This window comes from Pantherophis guttatus, chromosome 4 (assembly GCF_059756535.1).
Source record: "Pantherophis guttatus breed Tessera chromosome 4, ASM5975653v1, whole genome shotgun sequence".
Lineage (NCBI taxonomy): Eukaryota > Metazoa > Chordata > Lepidosauria > Squamata > Colubridae > Pantherophis > Pantherophis guttatus.
Window position 1 is genome coordinate 52,263,310 of NC_142066.1, and position 16,586 is coordinate 52,279,895.

The 16,586-nt window shown below is 38.4% G+C and overlaps 1 protein-coding gene across 9 annotated transcripts in view; it reads left to right on the forward strand.

Moving 5' to 3' along the window:
* Positions 1-16,353, forward strand: part of MED24 (mediator complex subunit 24) — an 87,100-nt gene extending 70,747 nt beyond the window's left edge. For 2 of the 9 annotated variants that reach the window (XM_034415796.2, XM_087892174.1), the window contains exons 19-26: positions 1,747-1,922; positions 2,494-2,758; positions 3,796-3,977; positions 5,359-5,452; positions 10,595-10,709; positions 12,509-12,589; positions 14,223-14,371; positions 15,922-16,353. In XM_034415796.2, the coding sequence (XP_034271687.1) occupies positions 1,747-1,922; positions 2,494-2,758; positions 3,796-3,977; positions 5,359-5,452; positions 10,595-10,709; positions 12,509-12,589; positions 14,223-14,371; positions 15,922-16,038 (1,179 nt within the window). In that variant the 3' untranslated portion in view covers positions 16,039-16,353. Of the gene's footprint in view, positions 1-1,746; positions 1,923-2,493; positions 2,759-3,795; positions 3,978-5,358; positions 5,453-7,347; positions 7,552-10,594; positions 10,710-12,508; positions 12,590-14,222; positions 14,372-15,921 lie in introns of those variants that run through there. The other 7 variants (XM_034415797.2, XM_087892175.1, XM_034415798.2 and 4 more) reach the window with 4 other exon arrangements.
* Positions 16,354-16,586: the final 233 nt, after the last annotated feature.

Sequence of the window (16,586 nt, forward strand, 5' to 3'; positions counted from 1 at the left end):
ATAAGTTAACATTATAATATCTGTAAATATATATAGTAAGAAATGGATCACTGTTATATAGCTGAAAAAGAAATTAAGATTCTTGTATATGTTGTATATCTATGTATGTCTTTTTAACTATGTTTAAAACAAAAAACTTTTTTTAAAAAAAAGAAGCAAACATCTTCAAAGAAAAACTAGAAAGTCCAATTGCCTCCCTCTTGAAAAAACACCTTTGGGACAACCAGGTTGACTTTTTGGGAAAGTCAATAGGGAAGATTGCAGATGGTGATCAGATGATCTCAGAACACTTTGCAACCTGTTGTAAGTGGGATTGCCTAGATTGCAATCAGACGACCACTGGGATGTTGCAACGGCCATAGGTTCTATGTTGGTTGCAAGTCCTAGCAAAGATTTGAGATTTTATGATTTTAGAAATTGAGCACTAAAGGGGAATTTTGCCTGATGCAGAAACATTAGAACCAGAAATATTGGATGATGATGATGATGATGATGATAAAACAAACAAGGTAGCTAAAATGGAAACACAAACAAGTCAAGAGAATGGCTCAGATAAAGACTTTCTACTGGATGTACCAAAAAAAAAAAAAAAAAAAAAGCTTTGAGAATCAAAGTGGAAATATGTATAATAAGCATTGGCTTGGATAATGACTTTTTAGTAGATACAGATAGTCCTCGAGTTGGGAATGTAATGGAGCCTGCCCATTCCATTCGTAACCTGAGGATTCGTGGGAGTGAATCTCATACCTTGCACAGGATTCTTTCGCCTACACATTTGCTAATCGAATGCAAGGCTTGTTAAATGCACATGGGGTATTTCAAGTTTGGGAAGGCCATGGGGGGAGGGAGGCTACTGATAGAACAGGTCACCTGCCTAAGACCACCCAATGCTTGCCCGATCCACTGAAATACCTCATGGTCCCCACAATTGCTTCTCCCCCAACCTGCCATGCCGGGTCACTTACCTTGTGAAGATCTAGCAACCAGTCTCCTCTCCAGCCTCTTAGTTGCATGTGCCCCTCCGACATGCTGTTTGGCCTTCATAGGCTTGTCTGGCATGTTGCCGGTTGAAATGGAGCTTCTGAGGAACGAATCCGATCCTCCGAGGCTCTGTTCAGCCCTCCATGGGCCTTCCCCGGCCCATCACAGGCCAAAATGGAACCTTTGCGGACCATATCTGACCCTCCGTGGACCTCCCCCAGCCCATCGCAGGCCTAAATAGAGCTTCCAGGGGCCAGATCTTTATATTCTTTCTTTCTGTTTCTCTTCTCTCTGAATTTAGTTTGTTTTTGCTTTTACTATTGTAATTAAAAGCTTCAATAAAAATTACATATATAAGTAGGTATACAAACATGTTCAGCTGAATGTGCTTATAATTCCCTGTGGATACACTAAACAAAATAATATCCATATAAGATGTAAAAAAAAGGGCATGTGCATACCCTTGATCCTGATCACTTTAATCTGATATTCATTATAGGACTATATGCTGCCATATTTTTAACAAAATAATTCTGGAAATCAGAATCCAAGGTCTTCCTTATTTCACTACACCCAATTTTATTTTATTTATTTATTCAGTGTATTTGGCTGCCGGTCTCACAAATATGAGTCTACAAGAAAGAATACTGCTGAAATATCTGTCCCAGTTTAAGTCTTCTCTTCTCTCTTCCATAGCAAGAACTGTTTCTCCTCTGTATTAAAATTCTCAGTTATGTTCATGACTCCTTTCTTTTCCCATCCCAGAAAATCACAGATAATATTAAGGGAAAGGTATGCAGCATGGCAGTATGTGCTGTGGCTTGGCTTGTGGCTCATGTCCGAATGTTGGGCTTAGACGAACGAGAGAAGTCACTGCAGATGATTCGACAACTGGGCAACCCCCTATATGGCGAGAACACCCTGCAATTCTACAGTGAAAGGTAAACAGCAGATCTTGATCTCTTCAAGAAGAAAACATTGGACACTATTTAAATCAGGCTTTTCCAACATCGTTTTGAAGCACAGTCCTCTTGATTCCCAGCCAGCATGGCCTATGACTAAGAATTAGAGGCACTTTACAGCACTTAAAAATATAGGGTGAAGGCTACAAGATTTTGTTTATTGTTCTACTTTGTACCAATCTGCATCTTCTCCTGATTGGCATGTTTATCATTTCAGTGTAATAAGATATTTTATATAGAACTGAATTCTGAATCTCAAATTTTACTCCATTATTTATACACTGTGTTATTTTGAAATATGAAAAATGTAGTCTGTAGAATAGGGTAGTCAATAAAGAGTTAAGGAAGGGTATTTTTTGGATATTTCATTCCCCCAGCTACGTCTGATATGATTGTCCCAATTCTAGGCTATAGTGTTTTAAAAGTTTTTTTCCAACTTCCTTTTGGAAAGGATTGTTTTAGAACATTAATTACATAGCCGCATCCAAGCAAACCATAAAAGAAAACAAGTGTAATAACTGAATATTTATCTTTTCCCTTCCCTCTCCAGAGTGGTGATCATGAGTTCAATCCTTGAGCACATGTGTGCTGATGTTGTTCAGCAGACAGCTGCACAGATTAAATTCCCGGCTACAGGAGTTGACACAATGCCCTATTGGAATCTTCTTCCTGCCAAAAAACCTATAAAAGAAGTGTTGATGAGCGTCTTCTCCAAAGTCCTAGAGAAAGGCTGGGTGGACAGCCATTCTATTCATATCTTCGATACACTATTACACATGGGTGGCGTCTATTGGTTCTGCAACAATCTTGTCAAGGTATAGAAAACATAAGAAATATAAGTGAAGATCAACAATTTGGAAGATTGAAAAAAAAGATTTACTAAATTATCCGAGTATCAGGATATTGGTAGTTACAATTTGTAATGGCTACGCATCTTCCCCAGTGTCAGAGGTCATACTCATATCAGAATTAGTTGCTTGGAAACATTAGTGGGAAGCTGTTGTTAGGTTGTTGTGATAACTAGTTCCGGCAAGATTGGAAGCAAATACCTTGAAACCAGGAATATTCTATTTCTAGAACAAGGAAGTAGCTATTTTTGTTCAAAAGAGGCATGCCTCAAGCTTATTGTGTTGCATGAACAGGAGAAAAAGCTGCATATTTTTGAACTTTTATTTCATAATAAATACAGCTTGCATTTAATACATACCGTGTTTCCCCAAAAATAAGACCCTGTCTTATATTTTTTTGAACCCCGAAATAAGCTCTTGGCCTTATTTTCGGGGAGGTCTTATTATTTTGGGGCACGTGGAGCAAGATGGGGCTTTTCTTGCCGTTTCTTACCTGATTTCCAGCTCTGTCTCCCTAACCCTAACCAGAAGCGAGGCCTTATTTTCGGGGAGGGCTTATTTTAGTGCATACGTTCAAAACTGCGATTGGTCTTATTATCAGGGGATATCTTATTTTCAGGGGAACAGGGTAGCAATCATGGGAATAGCTTCATTAGTTCTTCCAGTAAACTTACCACAAATCTGTATTTTCCAATGCCCGCTGTATTAAAGCAGATGAAGAGAAACCTGATGCGAATGGGTTTCTCTGAGGTTTTTAATCGGCATTGTGGGAACTGAATACTGGATTATAGATCTTTGGTCTGATCACCACAGTTCTTATGTTCTTTCTCGCCAAAGTATGGATCTTAGCATATTGAATGCATGAACTGTGTAAACCAGATTAGGATTTTGAGGTGTGATGGGTTAAAACCTACACTGATTGCTGTAATTCAGTGGAAAATAAGGACAAAGTTTACTCCTTTTTTTCCTTTGCATTATTTTTGCTGCCTCTCTTCTTTTTTCAGGAACTCTTGAAAGAGACACGGAAAGAGCATGCAATGAGAGCTGTGGAGTTGCTATATTCTATTTTTTGTCTGGACATGCAGCAGCTCACACTCACCCTCTTGGGACATATCTTGCCCAATTTGCTTACGGACTCTTCGAAATGGCATATGCTAATGGATCCACCAGGCAAGGCCCTTGCCAAGTAAGAGACAGATCTCAGTGAAATTAAGGAATCTAAAATTAATGGATAGTGTATAGCAAACGAAAAGATATTATAATGAAATGTTTTATGTAATGTGTAGTAGGTATGTATATAAAATGTATTGATCATATGAATAAGTATGTAACAAAAAATGTGTATGTACAGTTTATACTGTAGTTGGCTGAAAGATAAATTGGATATTACTAAAAAATGCCAATATTGAAAAGCTGTAATAGTGTAAGATTTAAAAGATGTAAACATTGAATAAAAATAATTTTTTAAAAAAAGAGACATCTCAATGAACTACACCAAAAAACTAGATACCTGCAAGCTGAAACAATACATAGAGGCTTTTGTGATTGTTTTGTTATTTTGGAAATGGAACAAATATTGTACTGTGTTATTTCCTCCTGGAAATTCTGCATAATCAGCTTTTTTATGTTAGGATTACAAATGAGGGCATTCCATTGAGTGTAAAGGAATGTGAAATAGTGATAATCAAAAGCTTCATTATTTTGATGGAGTATAACAAGACTTTAATGTAGATTAAAGTACACTGCTCAAAAAAATAAAGGGAACACAAGCAGAAGACATCCGAGAGCTGAATGAATGAAATAGCCTTATTAAATACTTTGTTCGTTACATACAGTAGTTTTGTGTTCCCTTTAGTTGTTTGAGCAGTGTATAAACTACTGTATGTAAAGAACAAAGTATTTAATAAGGCTATTTCATTCATTCAGATCTTGGATGTCTTCTGCTTGTGTTCCCTTTATTTTTTTGAGCAGTATATATACTCTTAAGAATTGTATATTTTTAAATGCAAAGCTAGACCCTTTAGTCCTTCCTTAAGGACTTGTTAGTCCTTAATCCAACTGCTAGACCCTGTTAGAAAAGGTGCTATGATGTCTTGGAATCACAGGACACCATGTTGTCTTCAGAACTGTATTCTCACAACAAAAAACAAATCTTGCACTGAAAAGAGTGACATATATTAACTCATTTCAGGTTATTGAGTCCCTTAATACCTGCTCAGTCTTCACCAACCTGCAAATCCCAATACATTTGGAGGACACCAGATTGAGAAAAATCGCTTCACAGTTGTTTGAGTGAACCATTACTATAATTTTTTCTCCTAGGACACAGACTTTTCTATTGGTCAGCATCACAGTTTTCTGTGATAACAGTGCATGTTTGGGGTTTGGGTCCAGTACAGGAATGAATCCTATGTATTTATTGATAGAAAGATTCTAAATATGGTGTAGGATTCCATAATTTCCTAATACAATTTGAGGTTGTCAGCCCATTTCCTAGATCCTGTAAAAAATGGAAGAAGTTAGTATAATGCAGCCTTGAAGTTGACTTTCTTTTTGTCCCCTACCAGGTTATCTGTGTGGTGTGCTTCCAGTTCTTATTCCTCTCACAATAAGGGACAGGTATCTCCCTGGCAACGAAAGAGGCACCGAGAAGACATAGAGGTACACTGGAATTACTCTAAGACAGGGGTCCCCAATCCCTGGGCTGCAATCATTACTGGACCGTGGCCTATTCAGAACTCGGCCATGTGAGAGGTGGACTGGCGTGCACGAGTGCATAACTCATGTGAGCGGCAGACTGGCATATACATGCATGCACGTGCAGCTCCACTTGCAGTGAAGCTGCATGCGAAACATGTGCGTGCTGGTCACACGAGTTGAGCTGCATGTCCGCTGGCCCATTGTTTGCATGGCCCAGTTCCCTTCTCCCCCCTGCCAGCCAGGCCACCAAGCCGCAGAGTTGGGGACCGCTGCTCTAAGATGTTGGGAAAAAAGAAAAAAGGCTGGAGATTGAGCAGAGGGAATGAAGTTGGTAAATTTAAAAATATAAGAAAGAATGCTTGAGAATAGGGGCAAGAATGTTTTGAAAAGAGCACAGTATTCTTGTGATTAATAACTTGTTGCGGGCATTTTTAGCTGTAATGTATAAATATTTATCTAATATTTTTTTGTATAAAAATCCACAATAGAAAAAAGATGTTGAGATTCTAGAAAGAGTTCAGAGAAGAACAACAAAGATGATTAGGAGATTGGAGGCTAAAATATTTGAAAAATGGTTGCAGGAATTGGATATATCTACTCCAATTAAAAGAAGGACTAAGGGTAACATAACAATTTTCCAATATTTGTGGGGGCTGTCACAGAAAAGAGGTGGGCAACATATTTTCCAAAGCACCTGAAGGCAAAACAAGAAGAAAGTTATCAAAGAGAGAGCCAACCTAGAACTAAGGAGAAATTTCCTAACAGAACAAATCACTGGTGGAATGGCTTGTGGGTGGGTGCTCATCATTGGAGGTATTTCAGCAGAGATTTGACAACCATTTGTCTGGAATGGCATAGGGCAGTGTTTTCAGCACCGAATGCCAAAATGGGAGGGCATGCACACAGGGGAGCACCAGAAAGCAGAAGAGCAGTTCCCCGGCACACATGTGCAAGCTGGTCACCTGGTCTTCCAGTTTCTGGCGCGCATGCATGCGCGAAGACCAGCTGGCCGGCACTTATGAATGCACCGGAAACCAGAAGCTCAGCTTCCCGACACACCCGTGCGTGCCAGGGAGCTGTTCTTCTGGTTTCCGGCGCTTCTGTGTGTGCCCATAAGAGCAACGGGTGACAGCTGGTGTGCCCGGAGAGATGGCTTTGCGTGCCACTTCCGGCATGTGTGCCACAGGTTCGCCATCACGGGCATAGGGTCTCCTGCTTGAACAGAAGGCTGGACTAGAAGACCACCAAGTCCCTTCCAACTCCAGCAATCAATATTTTGTATCTTCATAATATTAGATAGGAGTATGGGAGTTTTGAAATTGCACCAAGGAGAGTGGCTCACTCTGAGATCTAAGACATGAATATATCTTGACTGAAACAAATAATTAGTTTTTGTTAAGTTGAAGGTTGGTTGTTATTAATTCTGATCATAGAAATTATGTCTTATTTTTTCTTCTCAAGCCATATAAACTAGAAGCTTAGTACCTTAAAAAAACACCCAAAAGCCAGCCTTTTTTTCAAAACATTTTGAAAAGACATATACAGTGTTGTGGGTTCAGAGTCTCAGAATACACAGAGTAGCATCTACAACCATTTCTAACATATTTTCCTATTTGCATTTAAAAATAAAAGTGCAGAAACAGAATGAGAGGACTCCATGCCACTAGCTTGGGGCAGCTAGCAGGCCTCTGCCAACTTTGCTATTGTTTCCTTTTCTCTTCTACTACCACCACGACCCCCTTTTTTTTTTCTGTACTTTCAGCAGCGTCTATGTCATAGACTCTATGATGACCCATTGAGGAGCCAGCAGCGGGCAGCTTTCTCACCACCGACTCATTGCCACCATTTCTTTGCAGGATATTTCAACACAGGAAAGTCACTGCAGGGATAACTTGCTGCGGGTGCTGGATGGAGAGTCAGATGAGCAAGCAGGTTGTCAGAGGGCGGTGGAGGTAGGTTGGCTCCGTCCCAAACAGAACCGGCAATTCAGCTGCAGCGGGGGATGAGGTGGAGGATGGGGAGGCAGCGGCAGGTGGGGGTAAGTGCTGCGGCTCTGCAAGGTTTATTTAAAGACACAGGGATCTACAAGGTTTTTTTCCTAAAGTGCCAAGGCTCTGCAAGGTTTCTTTTAAAGCCACAGGGCTTGTAGAGCCGTGCAGCCCAAGGCTTGTCAAGGCTCAGAGGCAACAGTGGGGAGTATCAAAATAAGAAGCCCCCATCTGCCGCTGCTTTCCTACCCTCCCCCTCATCCCCTGCTGCAGCCAAACTGCGTTTGTGTTGGAGCCAACCTACCTCCGCCCCCTCTGAGAACCTGCTTGCTCATCTGGCTCTCCATCCAGCACTGGCAGCAAATTATCCTCACAGTGACTTTCCGGGGTTGAGATATCCTGCAAAGAAATGGCGGCACTGAGTTGACGGTGGTGAGAAGGCTGCCCCTTGCTGGCTGCCCCTAAGCAGGAACAAATCATCATAGACCATGCAGGGGAAAAAAGGGGGTGGGGAATAGAAGAGAAAGGAAACAATAACAAAAACAATAAACAAATGTCTTCTAAACTTCATCACACCAGGTTATTATATTAACTCTTTACCTTGTAAAGTTAAGATAAAAATTTCTTCTCCCTATACCCTAGCTTTTTCAATACTCAATCCAAAAATCATCATCTTTTCAATCCGGGTTCATCAAAAAGTCTGCTGGGAGCCACCAAAAATATCAAATAACTTATCCATGTTCAAATAGTCTAACTTTATATACTTTTATATGGCGTCACAGGATTTGATCTTTTAACACTCTTCAATATTTAAAAGAAGTCTTCAAAATTTTTACCACCCACTTTCCAAATTGCATGAAGTAGCATCATTAGAGGATTTCTTCTTGGAACTGTTCCATATCCAGATTTGTTTCTTCCTATAAAGAGGCATCATGCAGACTTTCTTCTTCTCACTATCCATTAATCAAACCTCAGTTTTTAATAAGGGCTTAGTTCCATTTCAGTTGTTTCCCAACAGTATATTGATTATATATATGTTTCTCAAGTCTTAAGAGCTATGGTGGTGCAGTGGTTAGAATGCAGTACTGCAGGGCTAACTCACTGCTCACTACAGAAGTTCGATTCTGACCAGCTCAAGGTTGACTCAACCTTCCACCCTTCCAAGGTTGGTAAAATGAGGACCCAGATTGTTGGAGGCAATATGCTGACTATGTAAACCACTTAGAGAGAGCTGTAAAGCGGTATATAGGTCTAAGTGCAATTACTATGGCTATTGCTATTATATCAAAAATAACCAATTCCAAATTTGATCTGATCCATTTAAAACTTTCTTAAAATATTTTTTCTACTTTTGGCCAATTGAATATTATTTTAAATTTTTGAGGCTATTTATCAAATCAAATATAACCTTTATTATGAATAATAATAAATTTATAATAATAAATATAACCTTTATTATGAATAAAGTCTGGCATTAAAAGGGTGGGGTACAAAGAATTAAAATGCATAATGCATATAATAAAAATATAACAAAAACTCTATAACAGGAGTCAGCAACCTTAAACCCTCAAAGAGCCACAAAGGTACTAACTGGAAGCTCCCCTATTCAATTCTGGAGCCGACTGGAAGTCCAGTTTCCCCACCATAGAGTCTCCTCCTAGCGCGGTGTCCTGTTTCCTCTACCTGTCCTAACCAAAAGCCCTATCAATTGTGGAGCTGACTGGAAAACCTGCCCCTTGCCATAGAGTCCCCTCCTGACACTCCATGCTTCCCCCCCCCCAAACTGGAAGCTCCTCTCAAAATTGGGGCACTGACCAGCGACAGGGAGCCGCAGCAAAGGGATGAAAGAGCCACATGCGACTCTAGAGCCTTGGGTTGCTGATCCCTGCTCTATAATAAAGAGCTAGGTGTTTAAAACTGGTTTCTGGCACAGATCATCTGACATATTTTGAATGCTGTTCTATAGAACCTGACTATAGTTATATGTTGTAGCAGAGTTCATTTGTAAAAGCAGCAGGGAAGTGGAAATTTGTTCTCACCAGGTGTCAAATTAAGCTTGCTGTTTAAAGTTCTCTAATATCTGATAAAATAATTAAATTGAACATTTCCCAAAGTGATTAGAGAGTAAATTTGACTGGGTTTGTGTCTGCGAAAGTCTCCATGACTGCTGAGAGCACAGATGTTGTCTCCCTCAGCTTAGAATAAAAACCCAACTATTGTAGAGTCCTTGTAATTATAGTCATTGCAGTTGTAAGTTGAGGCACCTGTGTGACTGGATCCATTGTTTTTACTGCTTTTATGACACTCGCTAAGTGAATCGTGGTTATAAACCCGAATCCTAGGATCTTTAAGAGATTCACACAGTAAATAACCAAATCAAAGTGGAAAAAAATGTCACCAATCTTATCACATGACTGTGAAATTCCACAGTCGGTCGTAAATGCAAGTCAGTTGCCAAGTGCCAAAAATGCGGGGATATGCTGCGGGTAAAATGCAACGTTTTATGACAGCCAAAAGTCCTTTACAGGCCACACATTGCTCTTTCCAAGATCCTATTAATTTCAAAACAGTCATTAAATGAATCATGGTAAGTTGACAATTAACTGTAAAAACTATGGCTTTTCAGATATTGAACTACATCCCCAATATCTCCCTTCACTAGCTATGCTGACTAGGCCTATTATGAATTATAGTTTAGTAACAACTAGGAGTTGTAATTACCATTATACATTAGGTCAATTTTCACTTATCTCGGTCCTGCAAGATAAATCGGTATTATGTTCATATGTTTGCAGAAAGAGTGTTAGGGCAGCAGTGGTCTTTGAATCAGAGACTCGTGCGCCACACCTCAGGTTCTTAACTATCATACATTTTTTGCTGTCTTATACTTTTACTGGCTTTCTACTCACTTCTCTTCATACATTGCGAAAGAAGGAAGTATCAAAATACACAATGTGTGAATCATCCTTAATTAGCCTGCTTGATATGGAATCTGAGTTTGTACTACAAGCTCATACTCGAATGGGAGGATGAGGCCCAGAATGCCTGCTTTGGTTTGCATTTTGTTAAAAGTAACTACAGTTTGGTCTTGGGGGTGGGGGTCATCCTCTTCCAGGATTACATCAGTCTTTTTCCACTGGATGATACTCAGCCATCAAAACTCATGCGCCTGCTCAGCTCCAACGAGGAAGACACGAGCGTTCTGTCTAGCCCCAGTAAGTGGAATCATGGTGAGGAATCTTTTCTGGAACTTGCCTCATTCAGCTTGCTTATTGTTTCTCCCATCCCCATCCCCCAATGCTTAGAGAAAACACTACAGAAAAAGAAAACCAGGAAAAGACTATCAAATGAAAAATTACTGTGACAGCAAGACATTTACAGCATTAGTCAGACCTTCATAGAGATGAAGAATATGATTGTTCATCACCTTGGACTCTTGCCCAATTTTTGTTGTCATAGTATTTGTGATTTCCTCTTATTTCATTATGCTTTCTTGTGATTTCACTTTTTCCTCTATAACTGCAATTTGGGAGTTTTTAATGTGCTGATTCTTCCTTTCACTGAAGCGGTTTAAGATTCCTCTTTCTTTTCTGCTGCAATAGTTACGGTAGTTTAATAGGAAAAACAAAAGGCAATAGCCCCATATAACCAAGAGTAAATGGGGGGGGAGTCATGACAGAATTTGAATTATAACCTTCCTTTCTAACTCGAATTCTGTCATGGATCCCCCCCCCCTTTTACTCTTGGTTATAGAGTATATAGGTCTACTTTATTTATTCTTGCATATAGAGCATAGGTCTACTTTTGGTTATAGAGTTAAGTCTACTCTCTGAAGCTGATCAACCAAGTAGATGGCCTAAGTGGAAATGGCCTTAGCTTAATTGTGAACCATTTCAAAATTATCTGTGATCAGAAACATGTCTTCCTTCCTTCCAAGAGGAGACGACAGATGGGAGTAGCAGAAAAGGCAGTTGTAGCCTTGTCTAGACTCATCTGATAACATACAGCAGCCATAACAATGATCATGATAATATTTTGCATTTATATTGGTCTTTCCCAAGCTAGTGCTCTCCAAAACTGCTGGGCTACAATTCTCATAATTCATAGCCAGCTGTTGGTCTTGGGAATTGTAATCTGGCATATATAAAGAACAACTTTAAAGGACAATTTGGCAAAGACTGAATCATATAATACCTGTTTAAACTGTTTCACGTATCACATTCTCTGTAATTCTGATAATCCCTAAATATTTATCAGTGTTGTTATCTCCATTGTTACGAAGCCTGCTGAATAAGTTTCTCTGATGGTGATGTTTACTTCTGAAGATTCCAGTGGAACACTGTAACATATTTTAATACTACTGTTAAAATTGAGTTGAATAATACCATCAGACATTCAGAACAACAGTGTACTTCATTAATTTGATTTGTTTAATAATGATAAAACAGAAATCCAGCAGCAACCTATTTTGGTCACTGAAAGCTCTGTGACTGATTGCCACAAAAGGGGAAGTGTCGGGAAATTCTGTTTAAGCAAATCTCCTTGACTGAAAGACACGTGTAAACTTTAGAAAGAATGCAGTAGATGCTATCACAAAATGGTTGCCTTTTGCAGTTTACAAAAACCTACTCATTAGAAGACAGATTTGGGAAAGGGGTTCCTGCCAGATACCATTCCATCTAGTTTGCTCTTGACCACTGTAAGTGATTTGTATCTTTTTTGTGGAGACATTTATAAGCAAAATATTGGGCTGCAGCCATGTCATTTTTTAAAGTGCTTATGAGCCTTAATGAGGCTTTTATTTTATAAAGATTAAGCTTGATGCTAACACACACACACACACACACACACACACAACAATTAAAAGCATGTAACAAAATTCAGGTTGGCAGAGTGCTGATTGGCTTGTAGAAATATATGGGCATCACATTGACTAACCATGATCTGGTAAAAAGTCTTCCTCGTTTAGTCTGTGTCTTCATAGGTGAGTTTCTAGTTATGGAAATGGGTTTGTTTTTCTTTTTTTCAGCAGACCGCACAATGAGCACTTCGCTTTCTGCCTCGCAACTCCACACAGTCAGCATGCGCGATCCCCTCAACAGAGTTCTTGGTAAATTCTTCAGCTTTTACTAAAAGCGCCAGGAATAAAATTCCCCAAGGAGGCCAAAAGATTACTTTGGCCAGCAGCCGATATTGTGCAGGAGCTTGCCAAACAAAGGGATAAATAGGATCTTTGTTAGAGAGATCTCAAATATTTTATTTCAGTACAAGACCAGAAAAGCGGAAAGAAAGCATCATATGCATTACAGCAAAATCTTTGATATCTAAATGCCAAAGAAATTATAACCAATTGTATAAAGCAGGGTTTGAAAGGTGCCATTTCAGCCTGGAATTAAACAAAGAAATAGTTTCCAGAACAATAATCTTGTTATTCCATGGCAAAAGTGCAGCAAAGAGTTTTGAAGTATCTTCTTCATAATTACTGAGGTGAGAATCAATACTGTACATAGTTTTCCAAATCATATGGCAAGCTGTGCTGGTCAGCAGAATTTTTCTTGGCTAGAAATCAAAGACAAGGGGTTTCTATACTATATGCTGAGTCCTTCAAGTGAGCTTTGGGGTGTTAACAAAAATTATCCACTTACCCTAACCACTCAGTTTTACAGCTCTCCATTCACTCTTGTTATAGGGCATGTGGAAATGTAGTGCTGATACTGCTTTCTTATTATAACAATAAAATTAATTATTACCTTGTTTGAAATGCAAGCATGACTTTTGTTCATATGTTTGTCTGAATTCTGGAATCAATGAGAAAAAGCTGGTATCTCAAAAGTTCAGTGAGTGATTTACACAGAACTAGATCATACTTTTGAATAGTTTAGTGAAAGAAAAATATTTTATAGTGTTAAACATCACAAAATATTTAAAAAACAGTAATACAAACCAATCACTATTTGGAGAGGATAACTCCAAAACTTTTAATTTAATAATTTTTTAGCTTTAGATTCACCAGAATGGCATTTTTAGAAATTCAAGTATACGGTACTTAGAATGAATAATCGCTGCAGCTTTGCCTTTACCAATTTTAAAAAAATTAAGTCTCATTGTTCAATCCGCCATCCAAACCATCAAAATGGGAGATGACTGTTTTACTATAATGAACTAAGATGGATTTTATTAACATTTTTTTCTTTGCAAGCTATTTATTTATTTATTACTTCTGAAAAGTATGTGAAACCTTGCCTCTGAATTTAAAAATCTTAGAAACTAACATATTGAACCGGTGTCTTAATATAGGGCTCAGTGTAATGGATGTCAAGTAACTGCTTGTAAGCAGAGTTGTTAAGAAATACATTTCACTGACTTATTTCTGAATCAGTGTTCACAAGCTTATACTTTCCAAGAAAGCTGTTTTAAATCTAAATTCTGCACCGAATTCATTGTTGTGGCCTTACAACAGCTGTATTTTTTTTTGAAACCAATATGGAACTACTAATACAGCAGGTGGCAACTCCTAGGCTCCTTAGCTGGTTTAAAAAAAGGCTAAGCAGAACTAGAAATACCTAAGGAGGCAGTGGCAAACCAGGAAATGTGAGTATTTGTAGTTACAAAAAAAAACAACCTTGGGTCAAGAAAAGTTGAACATTTATCCTGACTTTGATGCCTCATAGGATTATCTGCTGCTGTGTATGCCACCCAAGGACAATTATTATTTATTTTCCCATATGCATTCTACTCCCCAGCCAACCTCTTCTTGCTGATCTCTTCCATCTTGGGAGCCAAGACAGCTGGAACACATACCCAGTTTGTGCAGTGGTTCATGGAGGAATGTGTGGATTGCTTGGAACAAGGAAATCGTGGCAGCATCCTACAATTCATGCCTTTCACCATGGTAAGCCAGTTCCATTTTTTTATTAGGCAAGATGCCCATTATTCTTCAAACTTTCCTTTTGAGTGTGTCTTCTTAACGGTGCCCTCTGTAGCATGCTCTTTGTAAATAGCCTCCCATTAGATTCCCCTCCCCCCCAAATAATTACCAGATTCTCTGCTACTTTCACCAGATCACAATCTTCTGGTGAGAATGGGGTGCTTTTTCAAACAGAGTTACTTTCTACATTTGCATAACAGATTTTTGTATCCTAAGTTAAAGTATCACTTCTAAAGTGATTTCTTCTGGATTTCATTGTTATTGGGGACATGGGCTGCTAAAGCACCAGCCATCTCTGATTTGCAAATTTTCAGCATTTTGCAAATTGTAAGAATTTCTCCTTTGTATGTTGTTTGATTTTTCTGACACTAGAGGGAGTCAGTTGGCAAAAAATAATAGTATTGAAAACAATTGGAATGTTTTAAGGGGGAATCATTTGTGTGTTACCTGAAACTAAGCCCGTTGCAGAGTATTATTTTGGGGGTAAACATGCAGTGGGTTGCAGAATAAAATCCATAATCTTTAGATTTTATAAAATGAAATGTATTAATTTTGTAGATGTTAAAAATGCAAGAAAATAAAAGAATGGCATATTTTAGCTATATAAATGTTTTGTTATTACTAAAAGTTGTATGGAAATATTACAAATACTATAAATATTTATAAGTATTTCTTGAATCCAAACATTTTTTAAAAAGCTCAAATCAAAACCCAGTATCTCCATATTTGTATAAAATCTATTAAGGGAATGGTACAATCAGTTCTTTATTTTGAGGAAAAATGCTTCATAGACAGAGCCAAATCCCAGTTTTATCCCATGGGAGATTATGTTCTTCTATGCAAACTAAAATCTGAGATTATCTTGCACCCCAGCATACTCTTGCCCTATAAGGTATAAACAGTATGCTCCTACACACTAAGGATGCAAATATAACTTCTTCCCCCCATCCCCAAAAAATTATTAAGATGGATCCTAGCTATTACTAACTGCCGGGATAAGGAGCTTTGCTAGAAAGATGCTCTCATAATCTTGATTAGAAATATGTTTCACTAGTAAAACTAACTCACACTCTTACTCACACAGGAAGGTATAATTTCTACCTTCCTCTTTACCAGCCATAAAACTCTGAATAATACGCCGTATGGGGCAATAAAAAACTCAGACTAACCAAAAAGCAAGAAAAAGGAAGAAACCCAGATCAGGAAATTCATACCATTTTCCTTTAAAAATTAACACATAATTTTCTTTAATATTTTCAATAAGTAACAGCTTATTTTAATTGTTAATGCTTATATTTCTATGATATTGGTCCAAGATAATAAATATTTACGTATGCATTAATCAATACACATACATACATTTCCAGAGCTTGACATAAGGAACTCAATATTACTTATAGATAAGTGCTTTAGTTTTTACAGATCGATTCTTCAGAGAGATGTGGGCTACTTGGAGGAGGCTTTTTGCTACTGTATGCCTTTGGTCAATTGATTTATTTGTTATTCCTGGCCAGGTCTCGGAATTGGTGAAAGCATCAAATATGTCCAGCCCTAAAATCGTACTGGCCATCACAGATCTCAGCTTGCCTCTGGGCCGTCGAGTGGCTGCCCAAGCCATTTCTGCCTTATGATCCTCCCATTACCTTACAAAGGCCAGAGGCAAAATCACAAGAGACAGGAAACATTGGAAAAAACTCTTTTTCAAAGCTGTTCCACAGAAGCAGGAGCTGCACCTCTGAGAGATACTGATGAAGCACATAACCAAATTAGCTTCCAGTGCAATCCAGAACTCTCCAACAAGAACTTGCCAGGATTGCTATTCCAAGTATTGAACTTTTTTGGCTTTCAAATAGCATCATCCACTGGCATCCAGTGCCAGTGACACCTCTCTTAAGTTGTTCATTAATATTTGTAGAATAAAATAAAAATTATTTTGATTTGCCTTATTTTATAAGCAACATTTTCCTCCTATTTATTTTCAAATGCCCAAAAGGAGCTGTGTTCTTGGTCAACGTGACTGGAACCAGGTATTATTGATATAAATTTTTAAGTTGACAAATTATCATTGGTTTCAAAAAAACAGTTGCACATTTTTTAAAAATTGCACAGATCTTTATCAAAAATTGCTACTATATTTGTTTTCAAGAAAGACCTGAATTTAGTAGGCTATCATTCTTTT